Here is a 22188-nt window from a genome sequence, read left to right on the forward strand (position 1 = left end):
GTCAACCGATACATGTTCATCAGGTAGCCCTAGACATGGGATATGCTGCAGACTTGCTGCGAGTGGCGGCATCACCAGGTACCATGACCACCACCGTAGTATCGTACGCCGCGAACGCTGCGAGAAAAGACGGAGAGCGAAAAATAACACCAGGCTGTGTCCGCGAAGCAACTCTGCACATGCAAGCCTACCGCAGCAACATTGTCAGCATCATCAGCATCAGCATCAGCATCAGTCTCAGCTCCAAGCACCACCCGCGCCAGCAGCGCCAGCAGAAATGCAGCCTGTAGGGTGCCGAGTAAAGATACGGAAAGAACCATCCGTATAAAATGCCTCGGCCGGGTGAAGAGGGCACGGTACGACGACCGACCAGGGTTTGAAAACGGGGACCAAGCCGTTCACGCCGTTGGACGATGCTCCAGACTCCAGTGACTCCTCCCCAACCGGCTCAACGGCGGATCAAGACACACAAAATCTGCATTGGAGGAGCATCTCTGCGCGCGGGGCGCGTGCAGGAGGAACTTTGAAGAAGAGGTGAGCACATCGGCGCTGCGCAGTAATGCAATGTGCGTGTTGTGTATGTGTTGTGTTTTGATATGCCAGCACAACAACCGCAGGACCAAACAGCTTTGCCGGATGCTGGGCTAAAGTCGTGTACATCTTGTACCTGGGATTTCATGCCTTGCTGCGAGTCTGCGACCGCAGACATTCGTTATCTGTGGTGGCCAGATATGAATACCTCAGGCAAAGGTAGCGTACACCGTAACGTTCCTGACGGTACGCGCATGTAGCGTGCCACGCCCAGCAGGGCAAGACGGGGAACCAGGTCCAAGAATGGAGCTCCGCGATGGAAATCCTGCAGCCTTATTCGACGATGCTGGCAGGGGCCGACCGGGACGGGGGTCTTCGTCGTCTGGTGAATGATGCGCTCCAGGAAACGATTGGTATTTGTGTACCTATGTACATATGTGTGTGTGCGTGACTGCGTGTGTGTCGTCTCCGTCGCGACACGTAAAGAGTCCGGGTCGGCGCAAGTGCATTCGTCGTTCATTTTGGATGACGGGTATGAGAGGGAGACCCTGGGAACTGAGCAAACCTTGGAAACCTGCCGTAGGGGACCAAGAGGGGAACAATGCGGGCACAACGGCGAAGGGGAGAATCGTAGTGTATGTACGGAGACACTTGGCAGACTGCGGTGACTGGTCCCCAGCTGGCCGAGAGTGAGAGGGTGATTGATCAAGACAACCCTGAACTCAAGACGTTGAACGGCCGGATCTGGAGGGAAGAAACTGGAGATCCAAAGGCAAAAAAGAAAGTGGCCTTGTCCTGCGTGCCTGCGTCCCGCGTCTGCGAGAAGGGAAAAAGGCTGTCATCCGTGTCAGGTTGCCCGCTGTTGAATGGTTCAAGTGGTTCAAGCGCATAAAGCCTCGTTTCCACTTCTCGCACAACACGAAGAGCAGGAGAAAAGGGAAACCTGGCCAGCTGCCGCGAGCTTGCTGCTCATCACCAATGCTAGTGCCATTTGGAAACCCTGGAGGCTAGGAAAAAGGGTCTCTTGGTGGCGGGAATGATCGGAGGGGTCCAGGTCCAAGTTCCCAGAGATGCCGGGGCAAAGGACCACTGGGTGTCAGTGTGTCTTTCGTCGTCTCCATCTGGCTAATTGTCAATTCAAGCCATGAAACCGAGCTCAAAATGGTGTTTCTAGTGGTGGTGGATGGACTGAAGCATCACCATCACATCACACCTCAGAATAAGAAAAGAAAAAAAAAAGATTAAAAAGAAAAAGGGGGCCGCAAGCTCGGGGAAGGTGGAAAGGGGATGCAGCTCATGTCCGTCCGTTGGGTCACTTTTGGTGTGAGCTCAGGTACAGTACGTACCTGACATCTAGCCGGTACGTATCCGTATCCTCTTCCACATCCACAACCTCACCTCGTGCTTTACCTCCCACGCCTTCTTACCTTATCTACATGAGTACATACAGTACGAGGCACCTCGGCGAGCAGAACATTCGGTTCCATTGGTACGTATCTAGACTGAGGTGCTTCATTTTGCAACGCGACATCGACGCGATCAAATCAAGACCGGGACCTGGCAGGATGTGACGGGTTTAAGCCCGCAGCTGTGTGTCTACTTGTCTAAGAGCCAGGTCAGCGGTGTGCTCTTGTGTAGCAGCTAGTCATAGGACAGCTGCCGCGTTCCTCTTCCTACCTATTCCTTTCCCTCGGGTCTCCAAGCTTGACAGCAACAGCCGGCTCATCATGTAGTGTGCAGCAAGCGGCGCCGGCTGGCAAAACGAGTGCGAAAGAGGCAAGAAGCAAGGGGACGATGAGAAACTGTCCACGCCAGCCAGTAGATCAGCCGGGGGCCCGGGAGGCGCCACTTTAGGGCCAAAAGGCTAACGTGGAAGGCTGCCCGAGACTGACTGGCGGGCACGTTGGGCCTCACGCCTCGAATGGAATGGCACCGCGGGCGGTATCCGTACCACCACCACGCTTTTTTAAGAACATAAACGAGAAGACGGCCAGCTGCTTAGCTTTGTGCATACATAGCGTCTCCGATGGATCTGGCGCTGCCTTGGCTGCTCGCACAAGCCCCCGAAACAGCAGGCAAACGCCTACTAGGGTCAATTATGCCAGGCCCGTGTGTCCAACTACGCTGTCAAGCATCCCAGCGTCGCGATGTTCAGGTACCGGAGCACAACTTTCCCATTTGGCTGTGTGGGAGGTATTCGGTACCTGGCCCGCCTTGCATTGGTGGATTACTGCCGCATCAACGCCGTCGGCATCATTGGATGCTACTAGTTGGACAATGCCAGGGGCACAGAAGGCGAATGGAAGCATCCGAATGGTGGGGAGAGCTGATGATCCGGCCAACTAACTCAAAAATGAGCCTGAGGTACAGTGTAGCGACGGGCCTATCGCGGTAGTGGTGAAATAAATTGTCGATGAAGCGCGGTAGCTCGTAGAACACGGGTAGGCGTGGCAATGCGTACGAGTTCCATTCTCAAGTCTGCAAATCTCATCACCACCTCGGGTGGGATTGGGAAATGCGAACGCCCACCCTGCATGCTGGGAATTGTGCAGGTGTTTCTCGTCGTTTCATGTCTCGCCGTTGAGCCCTAGACGCTGGGTTAATAAGCCTCCGCATTGGTCGACACACTCATATAACTTATTAACCCACACGCTGCTAGCACGGAAGCAGAGTAAAATCCAAACGTCCTCAAGCCTCAACTCAAGGCCGCGGTGCGGAGTACGGTGTTCCAACATACTTTATTGGTATCCGCCATGTGCCCTTGTTCGTCGCCGGCTCGTTTGCCTGCCCCCAGTGCTACCTTAGCTCGGGGCCTGCGGAACGGCCCTGAAGAGCCTTCTTGCTTGCCTGGTACTGTATCTTGATTCGCTCGAGGTGAAAATGAGGACGGAGTATCAGTGATGCCGTCGAAGGGGGTCCGGGTCTCGTCAACTCGCCTATTATGTCATCCTACGAGCAAGCTACTCCAGAGACATACACTCATATCCGATCTTCAGAGACGTAGTGACATCAGCCGAAACCATACTGCGTAGCTAACAGTTGATTACCTCCTCCTTTTCTTGGACTCCTTCTCCGATAGACAGCAGAGGCGACGTCGGCGGGGTTGGGATTGTCGGTGCGAACCTGATCCTGTAGCCAGAAGCGCGTCAGTGTGGGCACGTCCATAAATCAGGAACAAGAAAAACCAGGCACAGGGGCGCAAAAAACGTGGAGGCAGCCCACCTGGGCAGGCTGGCGCTTGACATTGATGCGCGGATGGGCGAGCCCAGATTCCCAGCAGCCTGGTGTTGACTTTGGTGACCCAGGAGAAATGATGAAACACGGCGGGAAGGTTGCGGGAAAGGGAATCAGGAGGGAAGCATCCGTACGGAGTACTTCGTACCTGCCTGCCACAGAGAGACTGGATGTCGGATGATGACATGCTGCTGGGCTGGGCGCAAAGGGAAAGAATGCAGGTGGAGGAAGCTTCCTGCCTTCCTGCCGGCTCTAGCCCAGAAATGACAGGGAGCTACATGAGCACTGTACTTCGTACCTGCTTCCGCGGTGATGAACTCCAGGACCTTCCTCCGTGGCATTCGGGGGTCTTTTTGACGCACTACCGAGAACGCTTTGCAAATCTCTTGTTGATTGTCAAGAAAGAAAGGTAGCTCCCCTGACGTATACACTTTCGCACTTACAAGTGACTACAGCATGGCGCCAGTAAGTGGCGTTGCAGTGCTGCTGGAAACTCGCCGTTCAACGTTCAGCAATTCCCAGATGAAGCCACCAACTTGCAAAGTCTGTCGATATAGGATGACTCGCTCGGCTGTTTTCTCCTTTGCCGCAATACCCAATTACCAGATACTTGGGTCAGAAGTCAACCACGGGCTTATGATGGAGCACATCGCCAACCGGCCGAGGCAACAAGGGGTCGCCAAGCAGAACAGGGCGCCCTGTCCTGCGTGCCTCGAAGCTCTCGATCAAGCTCGACCCGAACACGGGGAGCCGGAACTGACAATGGAGCTTCTCTTTGTCCCCTCTCTTCAGTCTTCCTTCGCCTACGTATCCTTACTGTGACATTGGGACCTAGGGAACTTGTGATGCTTTGGGAAAGCTCACCGGTGACCACGCCAACGAACGGAGCTCATGGGGCAAAGAGGCCCTCCGCCCGTTCGTTCTAAACCATCAGCTTGTCGCAACGAGACAATCAGTGGAGATGCCCAAACCGAATGACACACTGCAATCCGCCGCACCCTGCCGGAAAAAAAAACGATCGATATTATTGCTTGGGCCATAGTATGGAAAACGTCTGGAACATGTCGGCGTATGCACCATCTCTAACAGTAACCAAGGCCCCCCCACCCCTGATCGCCTCCGTTACCGTTAACCATATGTAAGATTCCTGCCTATACAGAATCGAAAGGCTATCAGGACGTTTGGCTGCTTGGGTTGGTTTGCCGCCTTGCCGCAGGCGCACTGCAGTGCGCACGCGGGTGTGTACACCATCGTCACTGCGTCTTTGCAACTGTCACTTGGAATGACAACGTGCCAAGTCTCAGAAACATGCGGCCAAAGCAACAGACTCATGGAACGGAGGTAGCGACGTTGGTGAAGCAAACAAGTTGAACACTAACCGAGCACGTCGCAATGCGACGCCCACCGTTGTCACCTCACCTCGACGACGTCTCGAGACATGTCTTTGGCCTCCTACTCGGGGAAATGATGTTTGTCAGACCCCCGCCCACCGAGTATCCTATTTCATCACTTCCCCTCCTCATAATACCACGGGCCTTTCCGTTAGATTGGCAGCCAGAGAGGGATCAGAGGGGACCGTCATCCTTTGAAGGGGACTTTGATGAGAAAAGACGTTGATCGACAAGCTACGGAGGAACGTTGGGCACCACGCAGTCGGGGCCATTTGAGAAGCACCAGATCTGTGCCCACTGCCCGTTAGACCAGGCGTTCGACCAGGGTTTGGTCGGTAAATGGCCCACTTGTTGCATAAAACGTTGTGCATGGACACGAAAGCATGCAATTGGGTATATGTCTATAACCGGTTTCTGCTTAAGTATCTATCCCCGATAAAGGGTTGCTAGACTGCGGGTCTCTATCACGATTCACCTCCCGCAGTCTTACATGGACACTATGGTTTGCTGCTGATAGGTTGAGTGTTGGTGGCTTCTAAGGGCTTTGAATCTACCTAGGTCTAAGGAATACATGACACGCTTTAACTTTACAATGCTAGGAGAAATTTTGATTGCGGCGTCAACGACATCAAGATAGCAATGTGTTCTGACCTGAGCCCGTCCTCACCGCTGCTTGGAAGGTCATACCGATTTTCTGCAGGGAGATGATGGCTTGAGGAAATCCACATGTCTGCATATGTCACGGATGTCCCAGTCACCGACTTACAGAATTCTTTCTTCCGCGAGTAGAGAGCCTTTGCCGATGTAAGTAGGTACCAATTTCAGTCTTTCAGTCATGTCCAGTTATGGAGAGTGGTCCAAGGTTGTAAAGCCGCAATCCACTCAAGAAACTAGCAAACAAAACAGCAGTAACCACCTGTGTCTCCCTGTGGCTCTGTCTCTGACGCAAGATAAGGAACAGGAAGAAGGGTGGGCGGCTTATGCAGTCTCAACCTCATTGACGGGAAACAGACATCACGAGGGATTGCTAGCATCCTCGGTGATTTCTGGGCATACTCAAATGCTCTCCCACCCCCAAAATACATCTAAGTACCTTGTTATCGAGGAAATACAGAATAGTATTTCAGGTGACTCGCACGTACGTAAACATAGTTCAAATAAAACAACAAAGTGCCTACTTGGTATTTTGGATCGATATACGCCTTTTTAAGGTAGGCATGCTGTTGTAGAAAGATGACTGTGTTGATGACTGCTTCCCATCGACGTTCATAATATTGATGGCTTCAACCATGATAGCTGAAAAGCTTGAACATGACTCCCATTCAAGTAGATCCTGACTTCCCTGGCAGTATCTTCTCATCAACTCCATCAATTTTCATGAGCCATCAACTTACAACGCATGCAGCCAGAATTGGGGTGCACCCTCGCGGGTCGCCATCCAGCTTATCTCTTCAGGCCTAGTAACACATGCACCACGTGGCTACCGTCACTGGACCTACCCTTTTCGGCCTGCAACCATATCGGGCCTTCGGAATGCATCGGTTGAACCGGTGTGAGGGGGGAATCACACAACCTTGAAGATGCAGGCTGACCGGAGGAACGGTTCACGGGAGCCAACGAAGAGGTCCACTACTGCGGAGAGAAGGGTTCGACAAGAACCCGATGAGCGCCCTCAAGGAGCACGGGGAACGCTGACACGGAGCCTTATCCGGGGCGTAGGTACCTACAACCTGCCGCACCCTACCGCATGGTTGGGAGCACCGATAATCGGCCCCATTTATTCATTCCTTCTGAAGGTTTGTGACTGTTGGAGGAATTTTTTTCTGCTCCTACCCCAATTGCCTTTCGCCGACGACGTCTGTCAAAAAATATTTTTCTTCCTTCTTGGAGCCTCATCGTTCCCTCGTAGAAGTACGAGCGCCAATTCCCTCACTCCCGAAGAGGCCGGACTATTTAGTCCCGAAGATATCCTGTCGTTGCCTCGTTCCGACTCTCTCTTTCCTCGTCCGAAACACGAAGAAAACACGGCGTGGACCCTGTCCAACTAAAAAAAAAATACCCCGCCATCGGATACCCCGCCACCACCCACCCACGGCCGAAGCTATCTCGAACACCAACACCCACAACTACGTCGGTCCCTTTTGCACAAACTTTTGCCAAGCTTCTTTGAACAAGGAAGCATTGGATCGACCTCGAGAAACCCTGATCTACGGCAAGACACTGCAAAGAGCAAGACAAGATGTGTGGAATTCTTGGAATCTGCATGGGTCATTATGACCGGGATGAGGACAACTGCGACGCAGCGCAGGACATCCACGAAGCCATGTACCTTCTTCAGCACCGCGGTCAAGACGCCTGCGGTATTGCGACTAGGTAAGGGAGCTTCACCAAACTCTAGTGAATTACAGGCTTGTGCTGACACCAGCAGTTCTTATGGAGGACGAATCTTCATGAACAAGGATTCCGGCATGGCAGCGACCGTCTTCAAGGACGGCAAGAGGGTCGTTGACTTGCCTGGATGGATGGGAATTGGTCACCTTCGCTACCCTACCTGGGGAAGCAGTGGACGCGCTGAAGGTCAGAACAAAGCTGTGCTGGTGAAATCTCACGGCCCTTGAAAGGCTAACACAGCTCACAGCTCAACCGTTTTATGTCAACAGCCCTTATGGAATCTGCCTATCGCACAATGGCAACCTCACCAATGCGGCTGAGCTCCGTGCCTTCCTGGACAAGGACGCCCACAGGCACATCAACACTAGCAGTGACAGTGAGCTGATGCTCTCTGTCTTTGCCAACGAGCTTAACGAGACTGGAAAGGCGCGTATCAACGAGACGGATCTGTTCAGTGCGCTTGAGCGTACCTACAAGCGTATCCAGGGTGCCTGGGCTAGTGTCATCATGGTTGCTGGATACGGCGTGGTTGCGTTTAGAGACCCCGATGGCATCCGTCCCTTGGTCTGGGGTTCTCGCAAGTCGACTACTAGCCCTGACGATGACTCTTACGACTACATGGTTGCATCAGAGTCGATCGCTCTGCGCCAGCTGGGCTTCAAGAACATCACTGATGTCTTGCCTGGACAGGCTGTGCTCTTCAAGAAGGGCTGCCCTCCTGTTTTCCACCAGATTCAAGAGCCGGCTTCTTACAGCCCTGACATCTTTGAATACGGTAAGAGGGAACAACCCTGGGAAAATTTGCTGGAGCTTGCTAACGTTATCAAGTGTACTTCGCGAGGCCTGACAGTGTCATCGATGGAATCAGTGTCCACGAGTCTCGCAACCGCCAGGGCATCAAGTTGGCTGACAACATCATTGCAAGGCTGGGCAAGGAGGCTGTCAAGGATATCGATGTTGTTATCCCTATCCCCGAGACCTCCAACACGGCTGCCGCGGCCTTGGCAGAGCGCCTCAGGAAGCCCTATTCCATGGGCTTCGTCAAGAACCGCTATGTCTTTAGAACTTTCATCATGCCTGGACAGCAGATGAGGCAGAAGAGCGTTCGCCGCAAGCTGAGCACCATCGATTCCGAGTTCCAGGGCAAGACCGTGCTGCTTGTGGATGATTCGGTGGTCCGCGGTACAACCAGCCGGGAGATCGTCACTATGGCGCGCGAGGCTGGAGCTCGCAAGGTCATCTTCAGCTCGTGCTCACCCGAGGTCATCCACCCCCACGTTCACGGTATCGACTTGGCATCGCAAAAGGATCTCATCGCTCATGGACGCACCAACGCCGAGATTGCCGAGCAAATCGGCGCCGACGACATCATCTACCAGACGGTCGAGGATCTCGTGGCCTCATGCGCCGAGCTGTCTCCCCGTGACCCCAAGACGCAGACTTTCGAGGTTGGTGTCTTTAGCGGTTGCTACGTCACCCCCGTTTCCGAGGCCTACCTAGAGCAGCTCGACGATGCCCGCAACAGTGGCAGGAAGCGTAAGGCGCTTGTTGCCAGCAGCGGCCCCGTGCTTACCGGCACCGCGGACTCTACGGATGCTCCTGCTGCTAAGGTCGCCAAGACCAATGGCTTGGCGGCCCGGACACGAGCTGACCCGCAGTCCCCGGGAAACCCTGCGGACATTGGGTATGTACATTGTTTGTCCTTACAATATGGGGGAATTGTTGACTGACTGAATGGCTTGCAGCATCCACAACGCGGCTCATGAGGGGGAGAACTAGACGATAGAAAGAAGCTCACGCAACTATCCAGAGAAAGGCTGGGACTGGGGTATACAGAAAATCAAAAATTCAGGAGAGGCGTTGGGGAGGGATTGGCATTTTGAAGCTACATTGCATTCATCTCTGAGGGTTTCCCACTCAGGTTTGGAGTTGGGTACTCCATTTGGTACTCGGCTGGTTAAAGAGAGAGAGAGGTATAGTCATTCATACGAAGGGTTCTTTTCGAACGTTTTGCACATAGGCCATAGAACGATTCATGAGAATTGATCATCCAGTCACACAATTGCTCGGCGGACTTCGATGGTCGTTGGAATGTATCCGGTAGTAGCATGAAAAGTCCAGGGGGGATATGCCAAAGCACAGGGTGGCTCTGCATCAATACTGACTAGGGTGGTTAACCCGGCTAAGTGCATGGGCTCTGCTCTTGCACATCATCATCACGGCTCAACGTCGCTTCATTTGTGTCATCTACACTAATCCGTAGGCCCGAGCCCGAGGGCTCCATCAACCGGTCAGTTCTCTCCATCCGCGTTAGACGGTGACCAAATTCCGTGAAACGATCCACCGTCTTCACTGATGGATCGGAGCGTTTCTCCCTCCCCTTCCCGTTCAGCCCACAGGTGGTTAGGTTACAAGCCGGACTGACTGGTTCCCAGCCTCCAGGTAGGTAGCCTTCCGCACGGAGCCTGTCGCGACTCATATCCCAACCCTCATCCCAGTGCCTGTATCTCTTCCACCAAGGGCCCTTGATCAGTGGGGGAATAAAAAAAAGATGGAGAGAGAAACTCTCACTGTGAACTTCGCGAAGAAAAAGACGATGGAAGGAAAAAAGGTACATGACCAGGGACCTGGTGCGAACTTTGGGAAGAACAGGGCCCGGACGACCAACCGGCACATCCGCGGTTCGACGACCGGCGTCCATTTGGAATGACAGCTAGTGGGGTTATCGCCCTTGTGCCCAAGATTCCCAATTCCCAGTAATACCTAGGTAGCGTCCGTGCCAGCCCAGACGTAATAATCCCATCCAAGCCCAAAACTCTGCTGGGCAAACCCGCCCACTGGCTGCATTGTGAGATGAGGTAAATCTCATGGGCGAAGTTGCCAGAAGATGAGCGCCTGTATGAGTAAATTATTGACTCAGTGTACGGAGTACGGGCTCAGTGGCCCCCCCAGGTGGCGCCATTGCCGCCGCCGCGGCAACATCTTCACGTTGACTAAGGCTAGACAATTTCTCCACTATGGCGCCCCCATCGTACGGACTCCACGACCCCTTTCTCGCCTGCTAGATGCACCCTTTTGCCTTTCTTTAGGGTGTCTTTCGTTACTTTTAGCCTGATGGTTACTTCACACCGGTGAACCCATCAGGCAGGAAGACGAAGGAGGGGGGGGATCGTCTCTTGGTGGATTCGCAACTACGGACCGGGCTTCTCTGTGACCTGTATGCTTCGGCCTGGTAAGGAAAAACATGGACATGGTCACCTTCAATCGCCGGCCGCAGTGGCAGCGCTGGGGATGTAGTGCTGCACAGCTTTATGCTTCTCATCAGGGTCGGACCCTTGGACGAGGAGGGGGAAAGGATCCCAAGGAATGCAAAGCCCGCGCCGTCCGCCGGTCTCTTGGGACGGCTGCGTTTTGGCATTTTTTGGGCCATCAAACCCCGCCAAATGGGCAATGCCAATAGTCAATAGTTATGCCTGGCAGATTAAGCCCATGCGGATGCAAGCCGTGCGGCTGCAATGTCACCGACGTTTGCTGACGGGCATGAATTTGGCCAAGGTATGGCCGGGTTTCCGGTTCCTTTCTTTCCCAGGCGTTCCAACCCCCCAAGTATTCGGGCCAATCTGGATTGGGAGGCACAGCGTCTCTTAGTAGAAGGTATCGAACCAAGAACCATGCTCAGCTGGGCTTGGGAAGCACCGCATGGCCGCATTATCATGGGCAACTTCGAGGCATGGAACCAGAGATGATGGACGATGGATGATGCCCCTCCCTCCCTCTTTCTGCAGTGCACAAGCACACGCACAAGCGCGGGGCTCTGGCTCCGCATAGAGTGTTTCTTGTTCCGAGTTCGTTCTCAATGATTTTATTTGGGGGCCGTTAATGTGCCTTGAATATTGCCAGACAAGGGGGCCGGATGGGATTGGTTTTCCGCTTTCTCGAAAAGAAGAGCATTAACCCATTTTCAGGGACCCCTCGTGGGATTTTCGTGGTGATACAATCTGTCGCCCGTGTTTCCACTAACACCCCCCTATCCTGAATTCCCTCTGTTCCCGTCCGTCCATGAGGGGAGGGGAGGGGAGGGAAGGGGAGGGACGTGCGAATTGTCTCGTGGAAAGGGCAAGGCAGACAGACCTCCGGACCTGCACTGCATTATCCGTACGGATACGCAGACAATGCGACGCGCAACAGACTTCTTCCAGAAGCTCTGGGCCGCGGGTTCCTTGCCCGGGCCCCATGTCGTCTCAAGTTCATCCGTGGTTGCGTTGCGAAGCGAATACCTACTCCTCTCGGGCTACTCTGTCCCGCCTTGTCCGACAGCCTATGTCAGTCCCGTCTATCAGCACTTCGCTGCCGCTAGAACTCATATTACGGAGGATGCTTTAGCGATCCGTCTCTAACTCTTCATCCAGCGAATGGAGTGCCGCTGGAGGCCGGGTACTCTCGTTTCGCTAGGTCTTGGCTTCTACACGAGACTCACAGAGACAATGGCGTTGTGCCAATTTCGGGGTCTTGCAACAACTTGTGACTGATTAGAACGTGATGTCGTGATCGGTGGATATATGGATATCTATTTCCCAGAAAGCCACGCTTCACTCATCCTTGTGCTGACTCGGGGTGGGCGCGGAGATCACGATGTCGTGCTGCGGATGCACCTGTGCGGACCTAGAGTTCTGACGCTGTGCATCTCCGTTGTTGCATATCCTCCCGGGGCCCTGTGGTTCGCTGGTTAGGATGCTCCATTTTCATCATCCTCATCTCTGGGCAACGGAAAATTTCCCATCCTTTTTGCGCGATTCCATTAATTACTGCTGCTGCAACTGGACCACCAACCACCCTTGGAGACACACCCAGACATTGGAAGGGTGCTGGTGTGACCAGGGTACGAGAGAGGGCCGCCGCGGCTGGTTGGGAAGCATCCGGTTCATCTCGTCCCACGAAGTTGGGAAACCGCCGATCCGGAGCCGCCGCGTGGCCGGGCAGAAGCTCTTTTTCCCAGTCCGGATGCCGCGATATGAAAGGTGCCCGTGGCAACGACGCAGATGTATTGAAATCCTCGACGATCCCTCTACCGTAGTTAGAAAAGGCTGTTTCGTTTTAGTGTAGGGCCACCTGTTGGACCCTTGGAAAGCTTCACGCGAGATGAGCAGAACGTACGGAGTACTCCAGCACACCCTCCCCTCCCCTCCCCTTCCCTTGTGAATCTCGTGAAGCGTTAAAAAAAAAAGTCACCGTTCGAAATTTCGTTGAGACAGGCCCTGAACTGAGAATTAGAGGCCGCTGTTGCAGTAGCTCCATGCCCTGCAAAGTCTAGCGCCCTGCCAGGCGTGGAGATTCGATTCCGCTTCTGGAAGCTGTGGAATTCTCTTCTCTTTCCTTTTTTCTTTTCCTTCAGGACCCCCCGTGAACGATGGAAGAGACCGACCGAATGGGACCCCACGTTGAGTAAGACAGCGGATGCAGCGGTGTACATTTCCGGATGGAGACGAGGGCATCCACTGCCGTTCACCGGACAACAGAGTATCGTGCCGAACGGAATGTCCTCCCTCCATGTGAAGAAGACCCATATGAAGTGACTGTTGCATAAGCCGTTTTGTGAGAGCCGGAAGTGTACAAGCTTTATGCGTCTGACTGCCGGGGTTCCACAGCGCCGGTAGGTTTTTTTCTTCGGAGGTGGCTCCGGATGGTGGCTGACGACACAGAAAAAGACTGCAGCGGTCTTAGCCGGTCATAAAACCACCAAAAAAAAAACATACAACACCAGGTATTCGCTGATCGTCACCGACTCAACTACTAATCTGGCCCTCATCGGCTTGTCTATGGGAGAGCGGACGGGATCCCGAATTTTCCGATGGGTGTGGTCGTATGTGCTTGTGAGTGATGGGAGGTTCCATTATATCGGAGAGGGTGCACCACGCACCGGCTCCAGGTTGGCTTTACACCTGCGCTATTCAGCATCGTGGTAACTCCTTTATAAGCTGCTTCTCCTATGTTTATAGAGTAGTCTACGATTCTGGAAGAGAGGAAGCCGTTGAGCAGTATACTGAAAATGACAAGGTTAATGTTGATAAATGAAGATAGTGGTAGTAGCAAGGCCGAGCTTTGAGAGAGCCATTAGACTAGTTCTTCAAGTTCCCTTTCCGATACCTAGTAATGTTCTTTATTTGGGTGAAAGCTTGCTGACTCTAACTCTTAAATAGGTAAATACGTATGGTTCGTTACTCATCAACACCATCTAATTGACAGGCCGAGTAGTCGGGGTGTCCTGTTGAATCTAACGATTAATTGAAGGCATCGCCATGTTGTGGTGGGTAGCTACTGATCAAGAAGTCGCAGGCGAAAGTAGATGTCTTTTCTGAAGTAAGAACGCATCAGGTCCCTCGCTAGATATATAGGCGAAGGTAACAAAAGCAACTTACAGATACACTGGGCTTTGACGTATAGTATTTATCGTCTAGCAAGTATACATGAGGAAGAAAGAAAGTCAGCGAGTACTATCTAAGTATGAACCATTAAAGATGAGTTCACAGAAATACCAACTCTCTCTCTAATGTGAAATTATCCTATGGTGTTCTTGGAGTGATTGGTCAACCGAATGAATCACTCGATGCTTCAATTTTAGGCTGGGTGCCTGTTCAGGTGCCCTCCCGGGCCATCGTTCTTGCCTTATACCCAACCTTCATTCCTGCCTTGAAAAGGGTAGGAACGATGAGGAATAACAACGCCCCTTTTCCAGACGCCCTTGGCTGCCTAAAGGGCAGGCTGTCAATTCGGGTTTTCTTCCTCTGCATCCTTCCACTTGTCACCCCTCCCTCACTCACTCAACCCTCCGGAAGATTCCCACCGACTTCACAAAAAATCCTTCCCTCACACACATCTTTCGTCAATCCTTCTCCAGAATAATTCACATCCGGCACACAAAAGTCACTACTTATTGCCTGTGCCTCCAAGTCGAGAAGACCTTCACTCTACTTCCCACCTTCGACGCCAAAGAAATTTGGTGATCTTCTTCATACACAAGTCCCACCCGAAACCGAGACCACAGCCATGTCGTCCTACCACTCCTCTGGCCCTAGAGGGTAAGTAAATTACGGCATTATTATCTCACCGTGGTCGACGGCACTGACAAAGATTTCACAGTTCCCAGGACCTTGGCCAGAAGCTTGGCCAGAACATGGCCGAGAAGTAAGTTGTGTAAAATGAGAAGGACGCCAATTTCATTATTGTCTGATCACGCTGACTTTTACTTATAGGTATCGCTGCAAGATTGGCGGCGAGTGGAAGCCGATGTCCGGCTTCTCCAAGAAGCAGCAAAAGCTTGTCCAGGACAAGCTTGATCGCCACGCCAGAGTCAACCGTGCCAACACTGGCATGGTCTGCAGAATCCACTCGGGTGAACCCGTCAATGAGATTCCTTGCGAAGGCCCTTGTGATGAGATAAAGACCCTGGACCAGTTCTCCAAGAACAACAGAACTAATGGCGTCAACGTAAGTACTCAAGACAAACAGCATTGCCACTTGCGCTCATACCTAGTGTACAGATCTGCAAGTCGTGCCAGCACTGGATCAATACCCAGGAGCCTGGCTACACTCCCTGGGCCGGTCCCAACACTCAGCAGGACCTCCTTGAGGACTCAGATGAATACGATGCTCGTCTCCCCACCGATCCTTCTGAGATCTTTGACTTCAATAGTGAGGTCGATACGGTGAGAAAGAGCACCAATTGCCAACTTGAATAAGACTAATGTGCTATCCTAGCCCCTGGCTCCCATCACTGGTACCAACGGTATCACCACCATGGATGAGAATGACCTCCAGACGGGCTTTCAGTCTCTCGGCCTTGAGACTCGCCAGTCTTACGCTGGCGGTCTGCTCGGCCTTGCGGCTCGCAACTACCTCAACGGTGGGCGCAACGCCCCTGTCTCCCTCCTGGATAGTGAGAGCATTGCCTCTGCTGCTACCTCGGCCATCTTGGGTACCACCGACACAGCTGCTACGCGCATCAACAACCCCTTCTTGGACATCAACTACAATGCCTACGACTCGACTGGCCAAAAGCACCTCAAGACAAAGACGCCCACTACGCAGGCTGGCAGCTCTTCCATGTCGAGCTCCATGAAGGCCACTTCCAGCCGCACCCAGGCCAACGAGGGAGGTCGCCCCGAGAGCGGACCCAACGCTACCGTCTTCACTACTTCCAGCGTTGCTCCCAGCGGCCCCTGGCCCGGTGTAAGTTCATGGATCACTTTATATTTTCCAGTACTGGACTAATACAAGACTATAGAATCGTCAGGGCGACAGAAAGCAGCTCACCAACAAGGAGCACCGCGAGCTCCAGAAAGGCAAGCCCTCGAGAGTGTTCAACCCTATTCCCTACGGCGACGATGATGAATACAGTGACGACGAGTAGGGACCTTGGTGGCAGACAAGTATGAGGATGCTTAAGGGAAAGACGGGGGTTCGGGATGGATAGGGTCATAGGACGGCAGTTACGGAAAAGTTTTGCTCTTTTTATTTAGGTACACAGGTAACCTCCACAACCCTGATAATCAGTTCACTTTGCACAACGCATAACGTTCCCTATGCAGCCATGTGTATTTCAACTGTGTAACGAGAGGAGCATGTAGCAAAAAGAAACCCAAGACGCCCACCGCCAACCAGTCTCATTGCTGATGCGGCCTGTCCAATGTGTGTGTAATCCCGTGCTCCTGTCCAGCCGGGGTGATTCTTTTTGAAAATGCCCCCAAACCATACCCAAAAGAAGAAAACAAAAAACGATGTGTCCCTCCGCATGCCGCAACGGGCGCGGAGATGATCCTATCCCAGATTCCAACATGATGCTGGCTTATAGTACTCCCGCCCTCAACTGCGTGACGTTGACCTTGTCGTAGATGCCCCTAACCTTTTTCGCCTTGCCCCTGTGGATCAAGTGAGGGAAGGGGTTCAGCTCTGCGACTTGGTCTCGCTCGCCGCACATTAAGGAGCGATTAATGACCTGTTTCAAGACAGGCTAATCACAAGTCGTTGTCTTGCTTGAAATACCCAGGATCTGTGTCGCCCCGATTCATCATCTCCTGAGCGTCTCCCACCTGCCGACGCTCCGTGATCTCGCGATCCTTGAGCCTCTTGTGCAGTGTATACCTTAACCCTAGCGTCAATCCTCGAGCGTTCCTGTCCCTCATGACTGCTGGTCCCTATTGGAGAGGTTCCGATGAGCTGGACAGACGATTGAGATGCAAGTAAACATCCGTGCCATATCTACATCAGGGATTAGCTTGAGGTTGCGTGAAATCAGTCCGAGGCGTGGCGCGCAACTTACCCTTCCATGCTGATAAGTTTCAAGTCACCGCCAAAGTATCGCGCGTAAAGTCGTGAAATAGGCAATCCGTACCCAAAGCCGGCCATAGGCGCCTTGAAGTCGTTCTTATCAAAATCCGGGTCCAGATTCGGTGTGCGATCCACAGTGGTATACATATATGTCCAAACGAGAGGTATAGAGCTTCGGGGAATACCACCACCCTCATCCGAGATTTTGATGGTGATATCCTCCTTGCCCTCGGCAACAATGACCTTGGTCACAGGGAATTCCTGCTTATCCTGGCCGTGCGTTTCGACAACGGCGCGAAGAGAGTTTTTGAGAGTTTCAAAGAGCATATGCGACAGATGCCCTGGAACGTACATGAAGTTCAGGTTAGGATTGCAGACGAGCTGGATCTTGGGTGCTTCGAAAAGTCCGTAGTGGTCCTCGCAGACAAAGCGCGCATTCTCAATGGCTTCTTGCGCGAGATCCTGAACGTTGGTCTTGGTACAGATGATACCGACGTATGTGGGATCGCGGTGATGGCTTTGGTCTGTCAAGGCAATGTGCTGACCGATGAGCATGCGGATTCCTATACGCGACATGTAGAACCGATCGAGGAATGACTGGATGTTGTTATCAATCTGCATGCGCTGTCTTTTGCGCTTGTACTCCAGGATGCCCTGTGCCATAGTGGTGACAACTCCGTCGTGGCGCCTCTTGATGCCGTGCAGGGCTTTGGCGAACCGCTCGTTGTACAAGCGCAGCTCGGGCGGCCAATCGCCGATGTCGTCCACCATTGCAAAATATCTCCGTGCGGCGACGTTCTTCTGCTTGCTCCAACCGTTTCCATTGGATTGCGGCAAAGATGCATATTGGCCTTCCTCGATGCTTGGGTTTCGGGTCGCCTCGGAGAGCATTGGGCCTTTACCATATGATTTGGCAGGCCTCAAGAGCCTTTCTTTTGTCGATTTGTCCAAGTCAGGTCGGGGAAGTTGTGTGAGTTCCTGCGCGGACGGATAAGTGTCAGTGAGTCATGTCCGTCATGCATTATGCGATAGAAGAGCCTTGACGTACCTCGAATGACTGTGCGTACCAGTCCTGCACTCGCTTCACGGAGGGCATATCGTTGAGGCCATCTGGAAGTTCGTCGAGCTCTTGTACGCGATGGGCAAGGCGGATTGGTAGCTCCTCGGCAAGGAATTGTGAGGCACGGAAGAGGGTTCCTGAGAGCAAAATGGACAGTCAGCACTATGGCACCTTGAACGAAAAGCTAGTCAAGTGGGAATTGGCGCATTGCTATCGCATGTAGGCTGAGCAAGCAACGGAGCAGAAGAGAGGCAAATGCAAGCCGTTAGGGAACGGAGGGGAGCTGCCAAGGGTTGACGAACCGACTGAGGGCTTCTCTCCAAACTGGACCATCTGCCTCAAGCTCACGCCAGTTGCCGGGAAACTGGCGTAATGCCTGATGGTATCCATCAACCTATCCGTCTTCCTCCACGACATGTTGGGCGGCTCTGAATTGGTGATCTACTGTTGAAATGAGGTATTCGAATCGAACCCCGCGTGACCGAGTTGGGGCGGCCTTTACCGAGGCTGTATGACGCAGGGCAACATGGAACAGACACGAGCGGGCGAAATGCGGAGGAAGAGAGGTCGAGGGATTGCGAGACGAGGTTGAAGATAAAAAGCCAGATCTACTGCCGCATAGTCAATGGGAGTGAGGAGAGGTCGCGTGCAGCGTGCGAGAGGTGTTTCGTGTAGGTTTATTTCTGGTAATGGAGACGGAATAGGAACTGGGACCTCAAGAAGGTGAGAGCTTGGGATTGCCGGGGGCGACAGGAACAAGGCCGGGCCAGGGCTCCTCAGTGGAGAGTTCCTGATGCTCTGGGCGGACGGCAATGGTACGCAGGTACTTGCCCCGACTCGGTCGGCGTCATACTGCCTAGGCCCATGGTTCGATGATAGCATGATAAGTACCTTGACCCGGCTTACATAGCCGACCGTAGAGGTGCGCTTCGAGCGAGTTTCCCGCCGGTTCTGGCCGTAACAACGGTTCGCAATTGTTTAGCCCGAGGTGCGAGTGTGTCTGTTCAGGTCCTTTATTCGAACAAGTCTTTGCTAGTTTGAGAATGGCTATTCCAGGTGTTGTTTCGACGGTATCACGGCAAGAGTCTCTGTGCGTTGCCCGACTCTGTCTCACCTACTCTACAGTATGGTCACGCGTACCTAAAGCTCTCCTACAGCGTGTGATTGTGGGCTTGATTGATGCCATGTAATATCTCCAGAATAAACATTGGGTATGGCGCAGATAGTGAGCAGTTTTGCTCTGTCATCCAAAGATATGCTTCAGATAGAAAGCTCCAGAATAACGGGAAAAGGACCGAACCATTAAACCACGGAGATGAAACAAAAAGAAACATAACCAAATAGCCAGCAGGCGTACCGAATGGCAACTTGGAAGTATATACCAATGAAGAGTCACGATTATATGTCGGGCATGTGACGGAGTGACGGGCGGCGGAAAGGAACGGATCGTGGCATTTGATGTGTACTTCCGTCACTATCAATCTCCTTCTCCAACTCTGCAGCACGCGACGACAGTCAACCGCGGCGGAGGGGCTCTCGTTCAGCGTCTGCCCTTGCTCGTAGCCGAGAAAGCTGGGCCCGTGCCTCGACTTCCCCCACACTCACACTGAGAGGTGAATGCTGACGTAAGGTCTTGAGGAAGCTCCCGTGGCCGCCAAAGTTGCGAAGCACTTGCTTCGTACGGCACCGAGGCCTCTGAGGTATAGGTAAGGTAGGGGCACCTCCACAACAGCACCCCAATCACTTCCCGGTCGCGCCCTTCCCTTCTGGCAAAATGGCCCTAGGTAAATCCGTCTCCAGCGTTCACCTATTGTCGCCGTCCCAGCTTGACCCCTGTGGTCACATGCAAGGCACCACAATTCTTCAAGCCCCCAGAGTCGCTCGTCCAGCCTTCACCAGCCTCCCACGCCTCCTAAAGCCACCTCACGCGTCGAACGCGCCAAAGACAAGACTCGACGCATCGCCAATTGGTCGGCCTCTTTGACCAAACAGCGCCCGATTCTCCTGCAGCTGACGCCCGAAATCCCCCAATCTTTGGCATTTGCACCAGAAGCCGCCCTTTCGGATCGTCTTCGGGAATACTACCTCCCACTAGCTTGCCGCGCCGTGCTGCTTTCATCCGGTGCATGCAGAGTCGACTCGTCGCATTGCAATCGAGCCCAAACCGGCAGTTCTTTGCCTTGTCGCGCGTCTTTTCCGTTCCCCATACCTCTGAGAGGAATACCTACATACACACGGGGACCATTTGTATAGGAGGCCAAAGACCCGGTTTTTCGGTTGGCCGGCCGCCGCCCTATTAAACATTGTCCAAATAATTACTTCAATGACCAGCAATGTCGGACGGCAGATCGGATTCGGGGCTGGGCCTACGTTTTCTCGATTTGAATGACGATGAGGACGACAACAGCCCCTGCAAGGGCCGCTTGCGCCGTTCCAGAAGTCAAACGAGCAAATCGGTCCCCGTAACGCCGCATGCCTCTTCACCGCAAATCTCAACGCCCTCTCTACCCTCACCGATGAGCTATCGGGGCTTCTCACCTCTCTCACCGACTCCCCGCCAGCAATTTTCAACGCCCGGTGGCTATTTCTCAACGCCGGTGGCTAAGAGCCCCCTGGCGCGCTCATGGACCGAGGATGATCTCACTGCATCAACCCATTCACATGGGACTGAGAAGACGAATGAGAACACCGAAAATACTCGAGATACTCTCGGTCTGATCCAGCGGCTCAATGACTTGGCGCAAAAGCTCCTCGCGGGCGAAGACGTCCCTGACACCAACGTTAGCGCCATGCACGGAAAGCTTGATGAGATCGATACAGTTTTAGCCGGAGAGCCGCCTCAAGCAACACCACAGGGCAAGCCAAAGAACTGGCCGGCGGACGCTCGGAGTGTCGAGCACGAGTCCTTGTGGACTTCGCCTTCGCCGTCATGGTTCCGGTCTGGCCTCTCAGAAACCTCGCCGTCCTTCCGCAGCTCATTCAGAAGAGATACGCCCTCGCCCGAACCTACTGTCGAAAAGAAGCCTGCGGTTGATACTTTCCGCATCGCATCCGAAGCAGCAAAGCTCAACAATGAGCTAGAATCCCTCGTCACAAACCTCAAGGCCCGTCAAGAGGAATCCGAGGTGAGACATGACAATACCAAGCTCGGAGAAGGGGTTCACTGACTAGAATACAGCACATCCACCAACTTCTCGTGACCCGCGCAGAACGCGCAGCACAAAGAATCATCTTCCTCCAAGGTCGAGTACAAAGCTTGTATGTCTCGGAACAGTACCCTTGAGGTGTATTTGTACGGCATTCATACTGACTCGTCGCAGGGAAGAGGAACTCCAAGAAAACGACTCAGAACTCAGCTACCTGCGCCTAGGCCTGAAGGCTATAGAAGTGCAGTGCCCAACCGATATTGACGACGACCTCGCCCAGAGCATTCAAAACTGGAAGACTGACTGGACCGCTCTGAAACGAAAACGCTCCAAGCATAAGAGCTACGACCGCTCCGCTTACAGCACACCCGCGGGCACGCCGTTACGGCGGTGACCCTTACCTCGACTTTGTTTTACAGCCTTCGTCTTTTATGCGTGATGACTATAGAGATTTGAACGAGTGATGAAGCCACAAAAGTTATCAAGTACGGTTACGACTGAAGCATAGCAATGGTGTTTGGAAAGACAGCAGGATACCCAGTCCATGCAATCTCGCATTTCCTCTTAGGTCCCTTTACTACAGCATAGCGGATACCACCAAAAGTCACGAATACAGTTTCTTGCTTTACCTTTGGGCAGTTGGGAGAGGAAAGGAGAAGGAGGATGAGAAAGGAAAGGGACCAGTTTTCAGTACATCTTTCCATGACCAATTATGAAGTTCAAGCCCAAACGATTCTACTCTGTTTGCACAAGTGAGACCATCTAGTACAGAGCGGAAGATGAAGAAGAAGACCTAGATTCTCATCGCCCGTCAAGAAGGATAGTGTTAAGTAGCAGGGCTTGTGAACCAGACAAAAAAGGTAGGGTCTCATTCGTTGGTCTATCAAGATACCAAGACTGATTGGTTGTGAACGTCTCCCAGGGCAAGCAAGGCATGTCGTTAGAGCTGTCATAAGTGGTTTTGGTCTTGATGAGGCACGTAGACTATCTCAAGGTATATAAAGGTAACGTCAAAAGGTTCAAAACACATGAACCAAAAAGAGTTCACCACCGGTGTGGCTACATCTCTGGGTGCTCATGCTGGGATTCGAACCAGAGTCGTAACCTGGCG

The 22188-nt window shown here is 53.0% G+C and overlaps 7 protein-coding genes across 7 annotated transcripts; 3 read left to right on the forward strand and 4 right to left on the reverse strand.

Annotated features, from left to right (window-relative positions):
• Nucleotides 1–267: 267 nt before the first annotated feature.
• Nucleotides 268–928, reverse strand: BDP81DRAFT_421765 (uncharacterized protein). Its single transcript, XM_060589937.1, has one exon. It carries the CDS (start codon nucleotides 707–709, stop codon nucleotides 449–451), a length of 261 nt encoding a protein of 86 aa, XP_060448349.1. The 5' UTR covers nucleotides 710–928; the 3' UTR covers nucleotides 268–448.
• A 6467-nt stretch (nucleotides 929–7395) lies between these two features.
• BDP81DRAFT_459127 (amidophosphoribosyltransferase) lies at nucleotides 7396–9326 on the forward strand (the record flags this gene model as incomplete). The annotated part of the gene is made up of 5 exons (XM_060593506.1): nucleotides 7396–7529; nucleotides 7585–7733; nucleotides 7795–8322; nucleotides 8376–9231; nucleotides 9293–9326. The coding sequence occupies 5 exons, from the start codon at nucleotides 7396–7398 to the stop codon at nucleotides 9324–9326; spliced, it is 1701 nt and encodes a 566-aa protein (XP_060448350.1).
• Nucleotides 9327–9653: 327 nt separating this feature from the next.
• On the reverse strand, nucleotides 9654–10400 carry BDP81DRAFT_421772 (uncharacterized protein). Its single transcript, XM_060589938.1, has one exon. It carries the CDS (start codon nucleotides 10246–10248, stop codon nucleotides 9730–9732), a length of 519 nt encoding a protein of 172 aa, XP_060448351.1. The 5' UTR covers nucleotides 10249–10400; the 3' UTR covers nucleotides 9654–9729.
• A 2867-nt stretch (nucleotides 10401–13267) lies between these two features.
• Nucleotides 13268–13619, reverse strand: BDP81DRAFT_512826 (uncharacterized protein; the record flags this gene model as incomplete). The annotated part of the gene is made up of 1 exon (XM_060595806.1): nucleotides 13268–13619. A coding segment is annotated over one exon (258 nt), but the record flags the coding sequence as incomplete, so codon positions are not given.
• Nucleotides 13620–14591: 972 nt separating this feature from the next.
• BDP81DRAFT_391810 (uncharacterized protein) lies at nucleotides 14592–15954 on the forward strand (the record flags this gene model as incomplete). The annotated part of the gene is made up of 6 exons (XM_060587594.1): nucleotides 14592–14623; nucleotides 14685–14729; nucleotides 14798–15032; nucleotides 15086–15250; nucleotides 15303–15773; nucleotides 15829–15954. The coding sequence occupies 6 exons, from the start codon at nucleotides 14592–14594 to the stop codon at nucleotides 15952–15954; spliced, it is 1074 nt and encodes a 357-aa protein (XP_060448353.1).
• A 605-nt stretch (nucleotides 15955–16559) lies between these two features.
• BDP81DRAFT_183009 (mitochondrial branched-chain alpha-ketoacid dehydrogenase kinase-domain-containing protein) lies at nucleotides 16560–18715 on the reverse strand. The gene is made up of 4 exons (XM_060582302.1): nucleotides 18234–18715; nucleotides 17920–18068; nucleotides 16864–17849; nucleotides 16560–16802 (listed from the first exon to the last, which is right to left on the reverse strand). The coding sequence occupies exons 1-4, from the start codon at nucleotides 18346–18348 to the stop codon at nucleotides 16739–16741; spliced, it is 1314 nt and encodes a 437-aa protein (XP_060448354.1). The 5' UTR covers nucleotides 18349–18715; the 3' UTR covers nucleotides 16560–16738.
• A 1549-nt stretch (nucleotides 18716–20264) lies between these two features.
• On the forward strand, nucleotides 20265–21471 carry BDP81DRAFT_313621 (uncharacterized protein; the record flags this gene model as incomplete). Its single annotated transcript, XM_060583911.1, has 3 exons — nucleotides 20265–21056; nucleotides 21110–21189; nucleotides 21252–21471. The coding sequence occupies 3 exons, from the start codon at nucleotides 20265–20267 to the stop codon at nucleotides 21469–21471; spliced, it is 1092 nt and encodes a 363-aa protein (XP_060448355.1).
• Between the last annotated feature and the right edge of the window lie 717 nt (nucleotides 21472–22188).

This window comes from Colletotrichum phormii (genome assembly GCF_030913505.1).
Source record: "Colletotrichum phormii strain CBS 102054 chromosome Unknown BDP81scaffold_5, whole genome shotgun sequence".
Classification (NCBI taxonomy): Eukaryota; Fungi; Ascomycota; class Sordariomycetes; order Glomerellales; family Glomerellaceae; genus Colletotrichum; species Colletotrichum phormii.

Excerpts from the sequence above, each read along its gene's own strand:
- BDP81DRAFT_421765 (XM_060589937.1), bottom strand. The coding sequence starts at position 709 with ATGTCTGCGGTCGCAGACTCGCAGCAAGGCATGAAATCCCAGGTACAA.
- BDP81DRAFT_421772 (XM_060589938.1), bottom strand. The coding sequence starts at position 10,248 with ATGGACGCCGGTCGTCGAACCGCGGATGTGCCGGTTGGTCGTCCGGGC.
- BDP81DRAFT_183009 (XM_060582302.1), bottom strand. The coding sequence starts at position 18,348 with ATGTCGTGGAGGAAGACGGATAGGTTGATGGATACCATCAGGCATTAC. Across the intron at positions 18,069-18,233 it reads TGGAGAGAAGCCCTCAGTCG|GAACCCTCTTCCGTGCCTCA; the intron begins GTTCGTCAACCC and ends TTTTGCTCTCAG. Across the intron at positions 17,850-17,919 it reads GGTACGCACAGTCATTCGAG|GAACTCACACAACTTCCCCG; the intron begins GTACGTCAAGGC and ends CCGTCCGCGCAG.